Source organism: Mycetomoellerius zeteki, unplaced genomic scaffold (genome assembly GCF_001594055.1).
Source record: "Mycetomoellerius zeteki isolate Tzet28-1 unplaced genomic scaffold, Tzet1.0 scaffold145, whole genome shotgun sequence".
NCBI lineage: Eukaryota > Metazoa > Arthropoda > Insecta > Hymenoptera > Formicidae > Mycetomoellerius > Mycetomoellerius zeteki.
The window spans coordinates 3,531,360-3,552,986 of NW_017256393.1; the positions used below are offsets into that span (position 1 = coordinate 3,531,360).

The 21,627-nt window shown below is 30.4% G+C and overlaps 2 protein-coding genes across 5 annotated transcripts in view; both read right to left on the bottom strand.

The window, feature by feature from the left end:
• Positions 1 to 2,359: 2,359 nt before the first annotated feature.
• Positions 2,360 to 6,940, bottom strand: LOC108731965 (interaptin). Its single transcript, XM_018462533.1, has 5 exons — positions 6,851 to 6,940; positions 6,073 to 6,489; positions 4,445 to 4,516; positions 3,131 to 3,430; positions 2,360 to 2,607 (listed from the first exon to the last, which is right to left on the bottom strand). The coding sequence occupies exons 2-5, from the start codon at positions 6,472 to 6,474 to the stop codon at positions 2,383 to 2,385; spliced, it is 999 nt and encodes a 332-aa protein (XP_018318035.1). The 5' UTR covers positions 6,475 to 6,489; positions 6,851 to 6,940; the 3' UTR covers positions 2,360 to 2,382.
• A 3,397-nt stretch (positions 6,941 to 10,337) lies between these two features.
• Positions 10,338 to 21,627, bottom strand: part of Marf (Mitochondrial assembly regulatory factor) — a 29,844-nt gene continuing 18,554 nt past the window's right edge. For all 4 annotated transcript variants that reach the window (XM_018462756.1, XM_018462753.1, XM_018462754.1 and 1 more), the window contains 7 exons: positions 20,680 to 20,833; positions 20,431 to 20,569; positions 19,972 to 20,285; positions 19,589 to 19,884; positions 17,739 to 17,906; positions 13,429 to 13,625; positions 10,338 to 10,542 (listed from right to left, as the gene is read on the bottom strand). In XM_018462756.1, coding sequence (XP_018318258.1) covers positions 10,338 to 10,542; positions 13,429 to 13,625; positions 17,739 to 17,906; positions 19,589 to 19,884; positions 19,972 to 20,285; positions 20,431 to 20,569; positions 20,680 to 20,833 — 1,473 coding nt within the window. The remainder of the gene's footprint in view (positions 10,543 to 13,428; positions 13,626 to 17,738; positions 17,907 to 19,588; positions 19,885 to 19,971; positions 20,286 to 20,430; positions 20,570 to 20,679; positions 20,834 to 21,627) is intronic.

Sequence of the window (21,627 nt, forward strand, 5' to 3'; positions counted from 1 at the left end):
CAGCCGGTTTGAGCAGCTCGTGAAAATTTACCTTAACGGAACGAGAACCCATGGGGCATATTTTTCGGAAACGGAAATTTTTCGTCAATAACTGTCGATAACCAGTGATCATTAGCGATTAAGAATAATATTGAAAAAATTCAACTAAAAGGAACAAGTGAAAAGGTGGAAAATGTCATCTGTATTATAATTACATGTATGTTAAATTATTTTATATTAATTATAATGATGGTTTTACATACATCTCTAACCTTGTGTGTTTCATTTTATATATATTAAATATTTTTTATTTGATTCTTGTTCCGTTTTTTTTACTTCGCAACTTGTCGATGATCACTTTAGACATAAATTACGAGGAGTAAGTTCTAAGGTGCTTTTTATAACGTTTTTTTACTGTCATTAATCAATAGTTCTGTTTTATATAGTTTTTGTTAGATACTAAATTGTTTCTTCGCATCAACCATGTTTTAAATGTGTTTTAAACTACTTAAAACATGCTTGATCAATGTTTTTAACATTTTTTAAATTTGTTTCTTATTAATACTCTTATATAAAACATTAAAGACATATATGAAAAAAAAAACGTAATGTTTTGTTCTTTACAAAAAATATTATCTTTTATTAACCTTGTTATGTACTACCTTTTTTTTGCTTTGACAGTAACGCAGATACAATATATACGACAACTACAGTTACTTATTTATTTTATAGAATCAAACGATGTAGGTAAGTACAGTATATAAAGTTCTTTTGTTCTTTTTTTACTTGATCTTATTATGCTTCTTTCTTAATTTTCTCTTCATAAAAGTGTGTATTACTCTAAGAAGGGAATTATACTATGAAGTATGACATCGAAAATTAGAAAGTTGTTCTAATAGTGTATTGTTAGTTTTGAAATATTAACTCTTGAAATTCTTGAGATTCTAAAAATTCATTTTTTAAATCTAATTTTCAATTAGTTTGTCGATTGTTAAGATGACGATTGTGTAGATATTCTACCTGTATACGTTTTTGTGTGTAAAAGCACTGCTTTCTGCATGTGTGATGCAATACAACATTTCCAATATCGTGCATCTATTGCACGGTTTATGGACATTTCTCCTTCTACCATTTCATCGTTCGACACTTCATCATCGATACTTGTGCGTAAGACATTTTACCGTCTAATACGTTTCCACGCTACTTTTCTATCTAATATTTATCCTTCAAAACATTTTTTTTTTATTTGCATTCTTTTGCGTGCCATACGAACACTTCCGTCCGGAGTCCGTCCGCGATTCTTCTTCGTCCGCGTCACTATTTGCGACGTTATAGATATATTGTAACTTTTTCGATTTATTATAGTTTTTAAATATAACTTTCGATTTATTAATAGTTTTTGCTAACATTATTCTAGCATACAATACTAAACGATTAATATTTCATTTGAACACAACCTTCCTTTTTTTGTAAAAATAAAATGCCACTTGATTTTGAAAAGTACGAAGAATAATAATCTTTTTATTATTATAAGTCTATTATGTATAGTATTTGTAAAGAATTACAAAAAAAAGGGAAAGTTGTATTGGAAATGCGCGAAATGCAATATCGATTGGTACAAGATTTTTATTCTTTGTACTTTTACAAAATCAAATGGAATTTTATTTTTACAAAAGGAAAAAGATTTTAAATGAAATGTTAACCGTTTAGCACTGTACTACAAGAGTGTTAGCAGAAACTAAATCGGAGTTTATATCTATAACGTCGCAAATAGCGACGTGGACGAAGAAGTGTCGCGGACGAACAAGTGTCCGTACGGCACGTAAAAGAAGTAAACAAAAAAAAGTTTGAAGGATAAATACTAGACGGTAAAACGTCTTAAACTGGTTCTACATTAGTTGCATCGCAACGTCGCAAGCGTTACGGTCCAATCAACGTCAAGCTAGCTCGACTCTGATTGGACTGCAACGCTTGCGACACGCTTGCGACGCTGCGATGCGATCAATGTAGAACCAGCTTTACAAACAAGTGTTGACGATGAAATGTCGAACTATGAAATGATAGAAGATGAAGTATATAAAGTACATAAACCTACTGCACAAATTACCAGAATACAATATTAAGGTTTTTTGGAACAATTTTTAGAATACAACTAACGAAATTATGATTATATTATTACTGGTAAAACCACGCATGGCAATAAAGAATTTCATAATATTATTAGAATTATTATAGTTGTTATATATAATTAATAGTAAAAATACATAAGAATTGAAGGTACATAGAATTGAAAATTTAAGAATTAAATTTAAGAATTAAAAATATACATAAGAATTACATTAAATAACAAAAAAAATTATATATCAATATCTGTTAATGATGTTGAGGACATGAAAATTATTATTATTTAGGTGCAGATGCGACTGTTTCAAGGATTTGATTCTCTCTGGACAAAAGAGTAATTTTCTTGTTGTAATTTTCACGAAGACTTTGAAACAGAGATAACTGGGTTTCGTACTCTTTCTTGAGATCGGCGTTGAGTCGCATCGCTGCGTCCATTTTACTAATCATCGTGTTATGCCAATCGCGTTCCTGAGAGATATTCTTCTCCATGTTATCGACTTTAGCCTGCAGCATATATCATATGTTAATTTAAAAATACATTCTAAAGCAAATAATATATAGGTATTAATGATGATTTAACGTTAGAGTACGTTAAAGAACGTAGTAAGAAGCATTTTAGAATTGTTTTCTGAACAAAATAGAAGAAATCATTTCAGAATTCAATCTGTAGGAATCTAAAGTTCTAATTTTTGAAATTAATTCCAAAGTTGCCTCGCGACGAATTCTTTCTTATTTTTAAAAATTCAGAAGAGAGCTTGAGGGAAAAAATGAATGAAAAAAATGAGTGAAGAAATGATGCAAAACCTTTTCTTCAAGTAAAATCTTATTTTCCAAATAAACTTTGGAAATCAATTCCAAAATTTTTCTACAAATTTCTTATTCTTAAAAAGCTAGAAAAAAGTTTGAGAGGAAAGAAATGAGTAAAGAAATGATGAATGCGAAATTTTTTTCAACAAAATCTTGTTTGAGGTATCTTGTTCATATTGCAACTCATAAATACGAAGAGAGAATAAGATCATCGACTCACTTGCAACTGTTTCATCTCTATGTTGCGAATTTCCAATAGATCCCGCGTGATCGAAACTACCTCCTTTAACGAGGTCACTTGATTGTTCAGAGCGTTGATTTGGTTCTCCTGGTTCACGATTACGCGATTCCGTTCCTCGTACATCAGTGTCAGCTGTGCTAGTTGTTCGCGCAACAGTTGTAGGGTATCCTCATCATTGCCACGATTTATTATCGCACTGTAGGACGCTTGCAAGGCGGTCAACTTCGTCTTTGCATCTTCGAACTTCTTCTGGTAACTGTCGCGCTCTTTTGTTTTTTTCTGTCGGTCATAAGGATCTTAGATTCTACATCAACGTTAATATAAAGTATGTATGAGGAATGGCAAGACTTTACTCGCGAAATCAACTTTTAACTTATTACAGAAAATTATACAAGAAAACAAAACGATTCTGTTGAAATATATAAAAATTTAGTTATATCCCAGACAGCACAAAATATTTATGATAAATATTTATTAATGTTCATTTTTTAAAGTGTTATATCAATATTTTATACATATTTTATATAAAGCTTTATTTGAAATATTATTAAAATATAGACTAAATATTTTATGTAATATTTATGATGAATGTAAATAAATATTTCTAATAAGTATCTTTTACTCGAATTATAATGTCTCATTAAGTATTTTCATAGCATTTACTATAACATTTACAATAAATATTTCATAATATTTATAATAAATGTTTATGATCTGTGCAATCTAAGATTACAAAAATATTTATAAAATATTTAAAATAAATCTTATAAATATTTATAAACATTTTGTAAATATTCTATAAATATTGTGTGCTGTCTGGGATACAAATCTGAAAATAATTTTGCTGTATTATCAAGTAGAAGCTTAAGAATTCATTATAATTATTTTGGTTGCTAAAATGTTAAAACTCTTTAGCAGCGTTATCATCATTGAGTATTCTACATAGTTATTTTGATCCAACACATAATTATGTATTTTCAGATCTATATCTAATTAAATTTTCAGATACTTGAGCAAAGTTATTCTTTTCGTATAAAGGATATTTTAAAATCAATAACATACATATATGAAATAGATCCCGCGTGTAATAATTATAAATGGAAAATGTTATCATTGATATGCACATATGTTTCAACAGTAACCATGTGGAAAGAGATATATGACAAAGGGGCAAAACCTTTTTTAGAGAAAGAAAAATTGATTTTTTACTAAATACATAGAAATATAACTTTGTTATCGAGTCGAAGATTTGATTCTATCAGAACAATCCGCACTTCCATAGGATTTTCTCACCCGCACTTCTGCTTCCAATCTGGATATATAAGCCGCAATGTTATCTCTTGCATTCTGCTTTGATGTATCGGCCTAGACACAACATAGAAATTGATAAATATCTAATAATTGAGGGGATTGACGGAATAAAGACACAATTCTACTTAGGCCCTTTTTCCGGAGATTAGCGCAAATAAACAAGGAATTGATGTTGTTTACATTAGTTAAATATAAACGTGTTTTGATTCTCTTGTGATGATGAAAATGATATAATTTAAGGAAAAAGGGCAAAAATGATTTAAAATTACACAGGCCTACAAAAAAGATATTTTTTTTACCCAGAAACGGCAGTATGTAATCCCGAAGGTTTTTGGCATGCTAAAACCAAATCCATGTCCAAAATTGCTCCATTACGTCAGATTTCCGAGATATTCTAATCCAAAGGTGTAATTCAATATTTAGTGAATGTGTGCAAAGTTGGCGTATACACTGACCATATTGTCTGGAGATGCCCTAAGACCGGTGGACATACTTGTAACATATCTAATTTTTTTTTCATGTTACTGTGTTGACCCATTTATAATCATAGATGATTTTCGTAGATTTTTTCGTGCCGAATTCGAATTCGTAAAATTGGCTCTATCACATCAGGTTTACGAGATATATTTAATCTAAAAATGCCTTTTTGACATCTTTAGATTAGAATATCTCGGAAACTTGACGTGATGAAACAATTTTGAATACGGATTTGGTTTTAGCATGCCAAAAACCTTCAGGATTACATACTGCCGTTTCTGAGTCAAAATTCATGTCGGCCTGTGTTATTAATGAGATTTTTACCAGAGACTGAACGAAAATGGTACGACAATGTGTTTTCATTACAACATATTTATGTTAAAAAATCTTACGAAAACTCATCAGATGATGATTATTTCAATTTATTTTATACAAGTAAAAATAAAATGTATTTCTTCTAGAAGAATGTGAAAATAAAAAACATTTCTACAGTTCATAGTTTTTTCTTTCTGTCGATTCTTACAATATTATGATCAATATTTGAAAAAAGAGACTAAGTGCATTTTTTAAATTACAAATAACTTTAAATATTGATCATATATATATATATATATATAATAGAGAAATATTATAACATATAACTTCTCAAAGACATTATATAAATATACATTCAATATTGTTCCCATTTGTGGTATAATAAAAAAGTAATAAGTTATTTTAATTTTTATCAAAATCGAGACTTGGTAATTATTGGCCTTTATTCCGCCTATCCTCTCAATTGTAATTTGTAAATAGCAAAATCAGTTATTTATAAGGGCTCGAATCGAAAAAATTCGATCCGGATAACGGTTCAAGGCTAAATCCAATTTTTGGTTCCAGTTTTTTTTTACCGTAATAGTTATCGGGTTCGTTTGAATTTCGGTCCTTTTCGGTTTCGGTTTTCGGTAATTATATACCCATAACAATCACCGTTATCACTAAAAAAAAAACTGAAACGGACATCGAAAGTTAGGTATCCTCGGATCATAATCGTAACCAGCCGAAATTTTAATGTATCTATAATGTATCCACATAATGTAATTTCGATCCGAGTTCCTGGTTATTTATCAGTTATTTATTGCTCTTATTTTCACCTTTTCTTCGTTGATAAATTTCAACTGTGACGTTTCTTCACTTTCAGCAGAGTTTTGCGCTTTGATTTGAATTACATTCACATCTTCCGCAGGTACATGAGCGGTTTCTGTGATTATATCAGTAGTCTCTTCAGTATATGCATCTGGATTGTCGACTTCATTTTCGCCAAGTACATTTGTGTCAATTTTCGTTTCTATTAAACACTTGTTTTCAAACAATTCAAACTGCGCGTTTGATACCTCTTTTGCAATTTCCGCGGGTGCAAGAGCATCTTCTTGCATTACATTGGTGCTTTTCACTGCGAGAATTATAACTGTATTGTCAGCACAATCGGTCCTTATCACTTCCACAGGAGGTGCATCTTCTTCGGCTGTAAGATCTGAATTCTCTGCTTTAGACATCTTTTTTCTCTTTCTCTACGAGAATGATAAAAATTGTAATTTTAATCAATGCCAAATTACGAAGAGAATAACGGAACACAGCTAAGACCATTGACCTTTTGAAAAAAAAGAACGACTGACACTTTTCTTTTGTTCACATTACGTTCTCTATTCAAGCGAATATAGAATATTACGTCTTAGATTCTTTCTAATATAAATATTCTTTCTAATATTTTTGCGTAATGAACTTTCAGTATGTATATACATATGTCACGAATCATTAGAGCTATAATGAAATAAGTTAACAATATTTATAATAAATAATTCCTTTTACAATTCTTTAACAAAATTATTGTGTTAATTATGAACAGTTTGCGATATACTAAGGATAATTTACCAGCAAAGACACGTGTATATTTTTGATATTTTTCAATTGAAATAAAACAATTTCATCGAAACGCGGCTGTTAACCACTGGACATCCGACGACTAAGTAGAAATGTAAAGTATTTTTGGCTGTTCGACGTTCGTTCTATTTCGAGCTGCGTCTCAGTTGCACTTTAATAATAGTGTGTGGTATATGAAATTATATAACACAAACAGTTTGTTTATAGTAACTGAATTAGTTCAATATTTATTAGTTCATTGAAATTGGATTAGTTTACGTTTATTTTAACAAACATATATACAGGTGTGCCTTAAATTTTGGCCAAGCGCTTTTGTATAGATAGAGCGGATTAAACTGAGTCGAAAAGTCCTCTATCATTTTGCAATTTTCGCAATAGTTAACAAGATATTAATTACTAAAAATTGTCGAATATTAGTTTTCAATAATTTTTTATTCAAATACTATCAACTTTACAGAAAAACTGCAACACACAAAAATCATTTATTTTCTTTTCATATAACTCTAAGAATTTTTCAGAATTTTTTATCAATTTTTTAATACTGCATTTTCTTATTTTTTGCCAAGATGAGAAAATACGGTATTAAAAAATTCTGAAAAAATTCTTAAAATTTTATGAGAAGAAAATAAACAATTTTTGTCTTTCACTGTTTTTCAGTAAAGTTGATAGTATTTGAGTAAAAAATGATTGAAAACCAATATTCAGCGATTTTTAGTATCTTTAATCAATGTATAAAAGGTGTATGGTATATAAAGATAATGTATTCAACAAAAATTTAATTTTATTTATATTTTTATATTTTTAATGTCTTTTATAATATATAACTTTATATATAAAATATATAAAAATAAACTTTACAAAGATGCAAATTTTTTATTTTTGCACGAAACAATTGAATTTGGCAAAAGTAGTGTCGTGAAGCGAGATATTAAACGTCAGAGTTGATCTCTGTCAGTTTAGAACGCTTAGGCCCAGTTCCACAACTCATGGTTAACTCTTAACCGAGGTTCAACTTATTCATTGTCTCTTTCTAATTTTATAATTGAAAAGAGATGAGAAACGAATTGAACCTCGATTAAGAGTTAACTGTGAGTTGTGGATGTCTTAGGATGATTATTGTCGCTACTAAAGCCGTATCAGACTACCGATTCTGCATGCCGATCGACAGTCAACTCTGACTACCGACCTAATGGACCAATAGATTAATGGACCAATAATGAAGCTGACTGATTGTAATTGATTCGCTGTAGATTGGCCTGCAAAGTTGATTGTCTGATGGGCTTTAATAGCAACATAACGGATATTTTAAGTGTTCTAATCTGATTTTTTCCAATTGCTTAACACATTTTAACACAAACATATACATGAATGCACAAAGTGTAGAGTAATAAAGTTACACCGATTCTAACCCACTATGTGTTAGTGCGTATACGTATATACGGTAAACGAGTTGCGTGGTAGTTTCGAAATAAGATGTTCTGTAAAAAGAATAATGGATAAGTAAGCTGCAGGAAAATATATAAAAACTTTTTTTTATAGCAACTTTATAGATATTTTTTTATAGATACTTACTGGTTTTTGCACACTTTATCCTTTTGAATGTAGTAGTTCATCTTTTTTTACCGTATATTGTCAAGAGCTTTTGCTGTCCGATTTCCTCTGAGTGGCTGATGCGGTAACGTCGCTCGGATTCTTCTTTTAAACAGTGTTCCCCCTTCCATATCCCAAAAAAATAAGGGATTCCATTTAAAAAATTTTAGGTAACCCTGACCTGATCTTAAAGATATCTTCTCAAGGTCAACCAAGATCACCAACTTCTTTCCCCCTTGAAACCATAAAACTTTTGTCTGAAACATTTTTGCCTTAAACTTACAGATTTTGAGAAAATAGACTGGATAAATTAAAATGGTCCACTCTGTATATCCATACAAGATTTTGCAAATCGCGCTTGTTTGCTTGTTCGCTTGCTTACTTACACTTTGTACATTTGGATTTTGTCATCACATTGACAGATATTCTAACCGCTGCGTAAGCAGTAATTAGGACTCACATTCTGACAATTTTGTCGCGTTTTAAAAACCATTAAAGAAAAAGTGTTACAATCTTTTGTTGTTGAGTATACATGAATAATGGAACCGATTGGTTCGATAATATAAAATAGTAATTAATAGACTGGAAACTTGAACTATCACGTGCAAAATAATCAAAGTGAGCACTGTAGATGTAAAAGACTGTGATAAGAATATTTCAAAATAAATAGTAAATTCAGAGATCATGCTAATAAAAAAAATAATTCTTTACAATATGAAATGCGTGAAATTGTTTGAAATATGCATAAAATATGTATAGGCAGAATTAAACATATATTTTTAAAATATTTTTGCGACAAGTATTTTCATTTTAATTTTATCTTCTTACATATCTTCTAATAAGGTGTATTTGCGTAGAAATCGGCAGTCTATTAATTAACAATATATATTTGCAGAGATGTATGGACGTATATATACGAATAAAACTATAAAAATATGTGATTTCACTTATTAAACTTATTAAACTATAAAGTCATTGCTCGTATGTAACAGTTGATTATATTTATTCATAGTTTTACAATTACATACATTTTTCAATAAACATAGTCTAATAAAAAGATAAATTTTAAACCCATAGAACATATAAAAGCGTAAGGCATTAAGAACAAGCATATAAAACATACATATATAAAGCTAGAAAACATAAGGTTGTTGTGTTACGTTCTTTGCCGTGAAAAGTCAATTTAAGCTTACTGCTTACGTTTTTCTATGTTTCCAGTTTTTTATGTATGTTTTATATGCTTTCTCTTTTTTAATACATAAGATTGATATAACCTATAATAAATCTAAGATAAGATGAGCATAATTTATCTGAGTCTCATTAAAGAAAAACTTAATATAGGACAACAATCTTTGATACATTACTTCTAAAAATAAAGATATGCATATATATAAATTTGCTTTTAATTTATTTGTTATATAGTATATTATAATTACATTATAATTATTTACTGAAAAAAAATTTATTGAGGGTATTAATAAAAATAAGTTACTTGACATAATTTATTGTAAGAAAATGATTTTCCTGCATATTAAGACTAAAGTTTTTATTAGGTAGAAACATTTGGTACTTTTTAAGAGATTGTGTTTCATATTTATCGTAAATTTAAATACATACAACTATCCATTTCTCTTATTTGACTTATGTGATATAAAACATCACAAATTTTTCATGTACACATAGATAACCGCAATAATTTATCAGATAGAATATAAATCTATATTTATGCACATACGTGTCTATCATTTAATTGTCATATAAGATTTTAATTATTATTTCTAAACTAAAAACTAAAATATTAGATATTTTAAACAATTACATTACATATAAATATTCCTTCAAAACATTATTTATGCAATTTTAAATGTGTATAAAACACATTATTAATTTAATTTAATGGTTTTAAATAAGCTGCATCAAACGTATCAAGTTCATTTATTAAAAAGTTGGCTTCATTTCGAAGATGCTTTGCCTTGGCTGCTGCTTTTTCCAATACTGCTAAAGTATTTCCTATAGTTTTCAGTTCGATATCCATCTCAGATGTTGTTTCGTCTATCAAATGACAGAGCCTTGCAAATGTGCTGGAGAGCTCTCTATATATAATTATACAAATATTATTACAGAAAAGAGAGAAATAAAAAATAAGTATATTATTTTATAATATGAAAAGATTTTGAATTAGAGTTTAAGAAGTAATTTCGAGAAAAAGATGTTATATTATAAATGTTATATTATAAATCCTTTAAATAAATGCATTCAAAATAACATAAATCACAAGAAATCGAAATTTTATTATATTATAATAGTTCATTTCACAATTTCAAAGTACCAAACAGCTTTTTAAAAAACAAAAAAATAATCAAAATAAAATTATTTCTTACACAAATTTATATACTGTTATATCTGAATACGGATAAATCTTGACATTAGGGGACTCAATTCTAATTATCCTCATTATGTAAGTAAAGGAAAGTGTGGAGTAGTTCCATAGATATAGTATCTCTAGACTGAGCATTGTCAGAAATTTGAGAAATAGTGATAGATCCTACGTAGAAAAGGATACACTGAATGTTAGAGTTCCTCTAGGCAGAGTGGAGTAGAGAGCCTCACAAGGAGAGAGTGGCAAACTGCATCACGTGACCGGGTCTTCTGTGATTGGACGCGGTCATCAAAGCTCCATAGGGCATTTCAGATGCAGAAACAGTTTAAAATAGATTAGAGAAGAGTTGAAAAAGTCGCAGTTCGTCATTTTGAACTGGTCACAAAGAACGCAGTTCGTCACAAAGAACTAGTCAGATCTTTGTAAGTGATACATATTATTAATCTTAGAAGTATATACCTTCCTCTATTGTACATATATACAGGGTATTTCAGAAATAGTTGGCCAAACTCTAAGAGCATATTTCACTCATTGTAAGAATAAAAAAAAGTCATATAAACATGAGTTCGGAAATGCTTCCTTTCAGATTAAATTTCAGAAGTAAATATCTCTCGAACGAAGCGTTTGCAAGCATACATCTAAAGGAAAATTTTTGTTTGTTTTGAGGTCTTGAATTCATATTTTAAGTTTGGCGGTTTAACCCGGGAACATCCTCTATATTTATAAATATCATTACCGAGTATTCGAAGTATTTAGTCATAATATTCATATATTATACTTTTATGGTAATTGTTGAGTTTAGCCTCCTCACTTCCGATGTTGATAAAATTATAAGAATCTTAGTTTAAGCAAATACCTAGTCAAAACAAATTCTCTGTTGTAAAAACAAAAATTATATAGAAAATAATTTATATATGTTTCCTAATAGCAAAATGTTAGTAATTTGGGGCTAAATTGGCAGCAAAATCACTCAGATTTTAACTACAAAACTATAACCATCTATGTCCGCATTTGACTATGAATTTGTTGATAAAGCCTGCTAACAGGCTATGCAAAGTTTGCTTGAATCAGGTTCTGCTCTCAATCTGCCGTCAGATTATGCATGACTTTATTCAGGCATTCCTCTAGTAAAGTAACAAAAATTTAAAAATAAAGAAATAAAAAAAGAAGGATGCCAAGTCGACTATGCCTCCACGTGATGCATCCTGGATAACGCCAAAATAGTCCGAAATGTAGTTATTTATGTTAAAATACTATGAAATAAATTACGATTGTGATTATGAAAAATAAATCAAAATTTTTTTTTAACATAAAAGTGATTATAACTCGGAAACGACTTATTTCCGGGGATTTATATTACCTGTTTATATCCTTGGTGGCAAAATTTCGTTAAAATTATTTCACGTTTTGGAACACTTTTCGGCAAAATTTTAACATTTTAGAAAAATTTCAGTTTAATTTCAGCGATTTTTAGCTAAAAAATTCATTTTTAGCGAAATTTCAGAAAAATTTCAACAAAGATTTCAAAGAAATTTCAACAAAATTTCAGAGTAATTTCAGTTGAGTTTCAACGATTTTTCAGTATGTCAGCTGAAAAATTCACTTTCAGTGAAATTTCAACAAATTTTCAACAATTTCACTGAAATGTTCCAAAATATGAAATAATTTCAGCGAAATTTTTTCACCAGGGATAACTTTTTTCCTTCCTTTTAAGTCCCGAAGCACCTCCCGAAGTATTGCAGGCGATTTTCTGGATACCCTGTATATAAAATAAAGTTATATAACTATAATATAAATAGAGTGTAACATCTGTTACATTGCTTGTTACTTCTACATGTTATATTGTATTTATATTTGGTATTTGCTGGGGTGTATTAACGTATACTTTAATCCTGGAAAAGGATTTTCGAATCTGTAAAAGAGGAAAAGTAATTGTTATACAAAATTATGATTAATCAGTAATACAGACGGTTTTAGGATCCCTTTAAGGTGGTATCCTTATGTAATATCCCTTCTCCCTAAAAAAGGTCATCAAGTGGTAGCCCACTGCTGGCGATGTTGGCAGCATTGTTTGGCGAATTTTGGGCTACCTGGAAGTCCGAAGTTGGCGATCTATACTTCTGATAATAAGAAATTTTTGCAATACCGTAATTAGTACGTCCTTTTCTACACAGTGATTACCCCTACTCCTCGAATGTTCGATCTAGAGATACTATGTCTATGGGTAGTTCTTATATTGTATGTAGCAAAAATAAGATATCTTTTTGAATTTTATTTGTTAATAACTGTTTAACAAATAAAGAATTTGTTAATAACTTTTTAACAAATAATGGCTAAAACCTGTTAGAGGTCACTTAGGGTCATAACTTTGACAACATATGTTCGAAGTACTCGAAGTTTGTCGTTTCTAAGATTAAAATTTACTAATGAAATAACGTTTTAATTTTAAATATCTCAGAAATTATAAGAAATCATCGCATAGTTGTTAAGGCAATGTTATTCAGGATCATGACCTTAACAATATATGTCAAGGTCATCGGAGTTGGGTCTCCTAATGTCAAGATTTACCCTGTGTAGATATATAAATATTATAACATACTGTTGTACTTGGTGACTGCAATTTGCAGAAGTCAGATCTACAATTAGTCGTAGTTTCTTTGTAGCATGCGTAACGTATTGTCGCTTAAATTCACGTTCTTTTGCTTTATTAGTCCATGTTAAACGTTCGTAGAGATATAAAGCTCCATATATAGTACCAACTATAGCAATTAATCTCCAACCTACTGTTTTTAACATCTAAAAAAACATTTATTTGTAGAATCTTGTGTTCTTTTACAACTCTCCTCTACACACATATCCATATATGTATATATACGCGTGCGCAAACACATAGAATATTCTAACTGATTTGAGAACCACTGTTGCAAAGTTGAGATTTTCCCGTAAATTTGTAAATTTTTTCTTTCCACCGAGGAATTATTTGGAGGTACAAAAAGTTTAGGAAAATTTTGGGGGGACTTTTTGGAAAGAAAATTTAAAAAACATCCAAATTACGGATGAAACATTGAAAAAATCTCAGTATATGGAACTTTCGGACAGATTTAGCAACACTGTTGAGCGCCTTAAGAAGATCCTAAACTGAAAACCGAATTCTGATGAGATTGTTGTTTTATCAACTTACACACATACAATTTATGAAAGGGTACAGCAGGATAAGGAGGGGATTTTGGGCTCCACACGTAATCGATCACTACAGGGGGTAAAATAAACATCCAGATAAAAGAATATTTTGTACGAAGTTTTATGGCCCAAAAGAGCCATCTTCCATTTCGAGATATCGAGAAAAAAATGATTTTTCATTAGTATTTTTTTTTCCGTTAAATCTAAACGGATCTTTACAAAAAAATCATAAATATAAAGAGTATCAGAAAGATTAGAGTAAGAATTTTTTGTCATTCTTGATTCTAAATTTTACCAAGAACCTATATACTTTCGAAAATCCATAAGTCAGATACACCACTCAGAATTATCACATCTCAGCTATTGACAGTCTATACTCACTGGCTGTGTTTCTACATAAAATTATTTATAAAGTCAGCTTAGATTCTTTCAGTCATATAAAAAATAGTTTTCATCTAACTAAGATTTTAACGGAAAAAAATACTAGACGAGGACTCCATTTTAATTTCTCTTGATGTTGTTTCTCTTTTTACAGAACATACCGATTGAATTAGCACTTGACAGCATCTCTAACAGATGGCATTTAATTTTAAACACATGTAATATCCTAAAAGACGAATTTTATCTCTGTACAATTAGTTTTTAATTCTTCGTTTTTCTCGTTTGATAATCACATTTACAGATAAAAATTTGACACGCCTATGGGTTTGCCCCTGCTGTCACCTGTTGCGGATGTAGTGTTACAAGACCTAGAGAAAAAAGCTTTAGATATTTTGGGAATGCATATACCCTCTATATCTGATATGTAGATAACATTGCCATGGGGACATCCTATCGCGCAAAAAAGAGGTACGATCATTGGTATGGTCGATAGAGTTTTTTTATTATCACATCCAAAATATCACCAAAAAAAATTTAAAAGGAAGGGTTGCAATAAGGGCCATTTTTGCCCCCCCCCCCCCCACCTGAATTCAAACGAAACTAGGAAGGAAATGTACCTCCATATAGGCCTCCATAATTCCCCAAAAGGACATGCTCCTAAACCTCATCGTTTATGGATTATTACACTTCGAATTTGAATGATTTATAGGAGATTTGGCACTTTTCGATTGAGATTTTTTTTTGACAATCTTCCTGGAATGGCTACTTCACCAAACTTTCTCAAAAACTTCTTAAAAATATCACCTAGAATATATTAAGAGATGAAAGTGATGCAAGCGTGTGCACACTCATTCAGCACGTCGAATTCATGAATGCGCTATCTTTATACGTGTCTATAGTGGTTCGAGACCACTCAAGATTTTGCAGATTCAAACTGACAGTCATTTCATGATTCAAGAAAGATGTATAAACAAGAAAAGCAATGAATTCAAATAGATCGACTCATTAAGAAAGGAAAGTGACGGCTAAGGAGGAGTGCAAAATGAATAGTCCTCTAATATTTTATTTTAATCATGAATGAAGGGAAATAAAACAAAAAATGTTTCATCCTCTCGCTAATATAATATAAACCGCCGGCATTTTAATTATTCCGTGTGCACCACGTGGAGGTTGCTCGATCGGATTTGCACATCTTGTGTACATATGTGTACATGTGTTTGCGCGCGCGCACGCGCGCGTACGTGAGTGCGTGTGTATATACAAAAATTTATCTAAATACAGATATATGTAAATACATATATTAAAATGTACAGTATGCGCCAAAAAAAAACTCTTTTAATCACTATTATGTTTGCTGAGTGTGACATAGTAACGCAGTGATTGCAATTAAAGGAAATCATATCGAATAAATATTTGGTAGGACAAAATATTTGTGTTATAATCAAATTTGCCCCCGTTCATCTCATTTTATTTAACTAAAGGTGCGGTCGAGTTGCCATTACGAATGCTTCGAAGCATTTTTTTATTGGTCAATGAGTGATATTCTTTCTTCTGATTGGTTAATCAAATGCTTCAAAACATTCGTAGCGGCAACTCGACCGCACCCTAAATCGACAACTGAAGTGTTAGTTGTGAGAGTCGCATTTTTTTTTACGCATACTGTATATAGATACAGATATCAGACAGATACTTTAAAAGTATCTTTAGATAAATTTCAGATACTCTTAAATTAATTTTATTGTAATAACAGTAATGTGTAAAAAAATGTATTAGTTATTAAATGAATCATTTATTCATTTATTTTTGTTATATTTAGATAATTGAAAAATTACTTATAGTTATCGTAAAACAATTAGAATAAGAATTATAAGATGATATTATTCATCATTATTCATCATAGTTTTACAAACTAAAAATGCTTCAAAAATTGTGTTTCCAGTTTAACTATACACGTGTTAGAAATTCCACAATCTAAAGTCACTGGCTGCATTCAGCAGAAAAAGCAGTTGTGTAACTGTAAAATTCTTTAATATGACTGTTTTGCATTTATAATAGATCCAGAGGAACTAAGGGAAAGACCAATCATGTTATAGAATTTCGCAACGGCAAAGCTGCATTTTTTCTGCGGAACGGAATCAATCGACAATCACACATAAAATGGAATTATGATTATGCTGAGGAAATGTATCTGAAATATGCATCTGAAAATCAGTTCAGATGATTTGTTTTTTTTATCTAGATACAGATACAAATACTCGAATTTGAATGTATCTCAGATACAGGTTAGATACACAAAATGTATCTCTATACATGTATCTAGATACATGTATAGAGATACTACCCAACACTGATTCTAGGTGATACCCTTAAGAAGTTTTTAAGAAAGTTTGGTGAAGTGGCCATTCCAGGAATATTATAAAAAAAAACCTCAATCATCGAAAAGTGCCAAATTCCCTATAAATCGTTCAAATTCAAAGTGTAATAATTTATAAACGATGAGGTTTAGGAGCATATCTTTTTGGGAAATTAGGCCTATATGGAGGTACATTTCCCTCCTACTTTCGTTTGAATTTAGGGGGAGGGGGCCAAAAATAGCCCTTATTGCAACCCCTCCTTTATCATTATTAAATAATGATTATCCGATTGATTTCATTTTTAACACAATTAATGAACGTTTAAAATCATTATTGTGCAACAAGACACTAAAAAAAAATATTTATTAATATACAGTGAAGTTCCTACAGAAGAAATTGTAAAAAAATCATTGTTTACGATCCCACTTGTGTCAAATGTTTCTGATAAATTTAAAGACATTATCAAAGATCTTAACATCAAATTATAGTTTTTTAGTCTGAACAAACTGAACACAACCATAAAGACACATAAAGATCTTTTACCTAATAAGGCAAAAAAGAATGTCGTATATAAAATACATTGTAAGAATTGCGATGCCTCCTATGTCGGACAAACAGGAAGGACTTTAAAAACAAGAATCTCAGAACATCGCAATGATATCCGAAAAAATACCCAACACCATTCGATTATAAAGGAACATAGATTAAAAAGTAGTTACTAAAATACGCATATTTTTCAAAGTTTTTTGTTCATAACTTTTTACTAAACAGTGATCGCCAACTGAAACCTTCTGAAAGATTAACACTCAGGATTATGATCTTGACAATATATGTCAAGGTCAAAGTCATCAGAAGATGGCTCCTCTATACTGCATAATTACCAATTTTTCTATTAATGCGCGCGCGCGCGTGTATGTGTATATAGAAGAGATATAAAAATAAATTATATATTAATTCTTATATAAAAATAAATTATAAATAGTATTGTACATACAAAACCGGCAACAATAAGACCACCCATTGTACCCTGTGATGTTACAGATGCAACTGCTATACGAGTAGCTAGAGACCAATCATCAGATCTTGTTGGGAAATTTGGTGTACTTGAAACACATTTGAGAGAATCTATGCTATCTGCAGGTGATGTGATACATGGCGGAATCTGCAGAAAATATAATCATTTTTATACTTCTGTCACACTTAAAATGTAACAAAAATCATTTATCTGTATACCCAGAGGCGGATTATTGTCCACCGGGTAGCCGGGCAAATGCCTAGTGAGTCCTCAAGGAAAGAGCCCAAGAAAAACACTTTTCTTAAAACTAATCATATATAGATGATTCGGTTGAAAAGAATCTGTTTGATGCCTCAATTAATTTTGTCGACACTATTTAATTTTAATTGTTGAAGACTGTGCCGTTATGCTTGAATACTTTAATATTATTTACTTTGTATGATTCTGTGTGGATTTATATACTATGTATGTAGTCCTTTGAAACGCGCGCCGAAATGATTTTTAAATACATGAATTTTTTCTTCATCTTCTTTTTGAAATATATTTTTATACATAATTAAATATCTTAAATTAAAATTTAAATTAAAACTCTAAAATCTATTTTTTTTTAATCTTTAAATTAGAATAAGTAAAAAATGCAAACTATTTTAAATTAATTGAATAATATTTCGACAATTTATTTATTTTTTTTTAACCTTACGATGAAGCTACACACTGTGCGGGTCTTCGGATTATGATGAATTTTGGAATATAGATAGATTTTTCTCAAAATTGTGACGTGTGATAGCCAAATTTGGACAATGTTTTCGTATTCAACAAGCAAGAATACAGAGGCAAAGAGGCAAAAAACGGCAGTATACTTTTAAAACTATAATCTTTCTTTATTATATTTCACTTTGTCAATTTCATATTGCTTTTTGATTTAACATGTTCTGATTATATTTTTGATGCATTTTTAAGTATTATCGAAAAACACAATAAAAATATTGTACCACACAATTATTTTACGCATTTAATTTTCTCATGGTCTACAAAATATAAATGTGGATTTAACACTGCATGGTAAAAAAATTTATATACTCTCCCACGATAATGGGACATTATTGCTGGATACTGCACCGTGAAAATTGAAAAGCAAGGCATAAAAAGAAAAGTTACAGACGCAACTTCTCTGGCAAAAGAAAAAGGACCTACTAAGCCTTTTATATAAGATTTAAATGTAAATAATTAAGCTGTACAATTTTTGTAAATTTTTTGCAATCTGTTTTAAATATACTTAAAATATAGTCTAAGAGTTAATTTTTTGTTGTAAAAGAATTGTGGGTGATGGAGCAAAGAGATTATTTTCGGATTTAGATCAATAAAATAATTCCTATAAAATCAATATATACAGAGTGTCTGGCAACGATCGCAAAATATTTCGTGCGTGGGTAGAACAGACTACACTGAGTCGAAAAGTCCTGTACCATTTTGCTGTGTCAACAATAGTTAAGGAGATATTAACGTTTAAAGATAACTGAATAAGAGCGTCCGGCCGGCCTACTGCTGCCGAATGTACAACCCACCGATCGCGCGGCGCGCGGGCCGCTGGGACTGGGGATGGCCTAGCAGGCGCGCCGCGCCTATCCACGGTACGCGGTACAGGACTTTTCGACTCAGTGTAGTCTGTTCTACCCACGCACGAAATATTTTGCGGTTTTTGCCAGACACCCCCTATATATATATTTTTTAAATAACTTAAAATTTTTATCTTGTTGCCCTGTGTTATGGATGCTTCAACATTTGCATTAAAAAAATTAACTCAAAATTGACCAAAAATCACAACTTACCTCTTGTGGATAATTAGTAATAGTTAATCTCTGACTCTGTTTTCCTGCAAATCTATTAATTATAGCTGTAAAACCCCATGAAAAACGAAATTCTAAATCTTCATGGAAGTCTGCACATAAATTGTCACAATTCAGTCGATAAAATATTTCGAATGGTTCTCGTCGTGGTAAAATGTTAAGCGACATTTGTCTTTTGTTTTCAGGCAACAAGCTTGACATTCTTTCAGTCATTTCTCGCTGTGAATTTTCCATGTTTAATGCTAAAGCAGTACTGAGTCTGGCTCGTAAATTTGATCCTGAAATATATAGAATAGCAAACATTTTTGAACTTGTCAGATAACATTCTCATATCATAAATTATTAAATATATAATTCAAAATCACCTAAACCATTTTCTACATGTGTATGAAGTTCCCGTTTATATACATTCAAAACAAGTGGTTCAGGATGAAATGGAACACTAAATTCATCTATTAGAACGGCTAATCGCCGAATTTCTTCATTTAAAGCTTTAGAAACCTTTTGCTCTACATCTTCTACCATATGATGAATTTTATCCTTCATTTCTTGGGTTAACAGCATTAGTTGTTGCTCTGTAAAATTTAACTTATCATGAAGCTCTTTCTTGATATTTAACTGTTCGCTTCGCATTTTTTGTGTTCGTTCTAATATCTCATCCAATGCTTGACGTATTTTCCTGCAATAAATGATAAAGACGGATAAGTTTACGTTTTTTTGTAAATATAAAAAACGGAATATATCTATGGAATATTTCTTCTCCTCCTTCCTGATATCAATTAAAAGAGATTTTAAAAAAATGTAAAAGTCTTTTACTTTCTTACATTGCAATATGTTTGCCACGCTGAGAATGTTGTTCAAATTTAGTCTTTACTGCAGATTTTGAGATACATTCTTCAAATTTTTTTTCAAAATCTTGAAATTCAAAATATCGATTTTGGAAACCTTCTGCTAGCGCACCATCTGTATATTTATATATATATGAATAAATTAATTTATTTAAAATTAGTTAATCTAAAAATGATTTTAAAATGTAAAAAAAACTATAAATAACATAAGTTTAGAACACATACTATGAGCAGGTTGCCCACGTTGTTCTTGCATACGAGCTTGAAGAGTTTCTTTTGCAGAAATAAAAAAAACGCGTTCTTCAGCATCTTTTGGACTATAAACTTTTAATTCCCTCGATAAAAAGTCAACAGCACGTTCTTGATGTTGTGCTCTTACCTACACATAAAAAAAATATATAAATAAATAACAATTTGTATTATAATTCATAATTTAATCGTGATATTAAGTATATTGAATTTTATTGATATATTATTACTTTGCAGGGGACTCGATTAAATAGCGTGGATGTATGCGTTTGCGAGTGGCAAGACTAGTGCAAGTTAGTGTTGCTAGATGTGTCGCTTTTTTGACGCATGCGCACTAGTAATAGCAATTGATACAGTGGTCGCAAAATTCTAGGTTTGGTGAGCTAAGAAAAAGTTAGTTGGCAATGTTGAGATAAGGTAAATGGTTATGGGTTAAATTAAGCAAATTTTTATTAACACTAAAACCACGGTTCTACCACTTTTGACTCATATGACAGTTTTTCTTTTTCAGTTAGTATTTAATTTTAAATTAAGAAATATGTTTTACTATATCAATATTTCTTTTCCTTTCCTCTTTTAACTCGTTCCTTACATAAACATTGTTAATTATTTAACTTTTTATAATTGCATATACGTACCTCCACATGCATGTACCTCCACAACTACAAACATGTATATCTGGCTATTTTTTGTACTTCTAAAAATTTTTTGTCATTATTTTAATACGTTACTGAAACCTCCTTCAATGCGCAAATACCAAAAAAGCGACACATCTAGCAACACTGATTCGATCTGATTTTCGCTAGTAATTGGCCCCGACTCCTATCACAGAGTCGATACGGCCAGAATCAAGATAGCCGCTCCATGCGGCAAGTAACAAAAACTAAGGCCCGTATTCATAGTCAGACCTTGTACTTAAGGCTT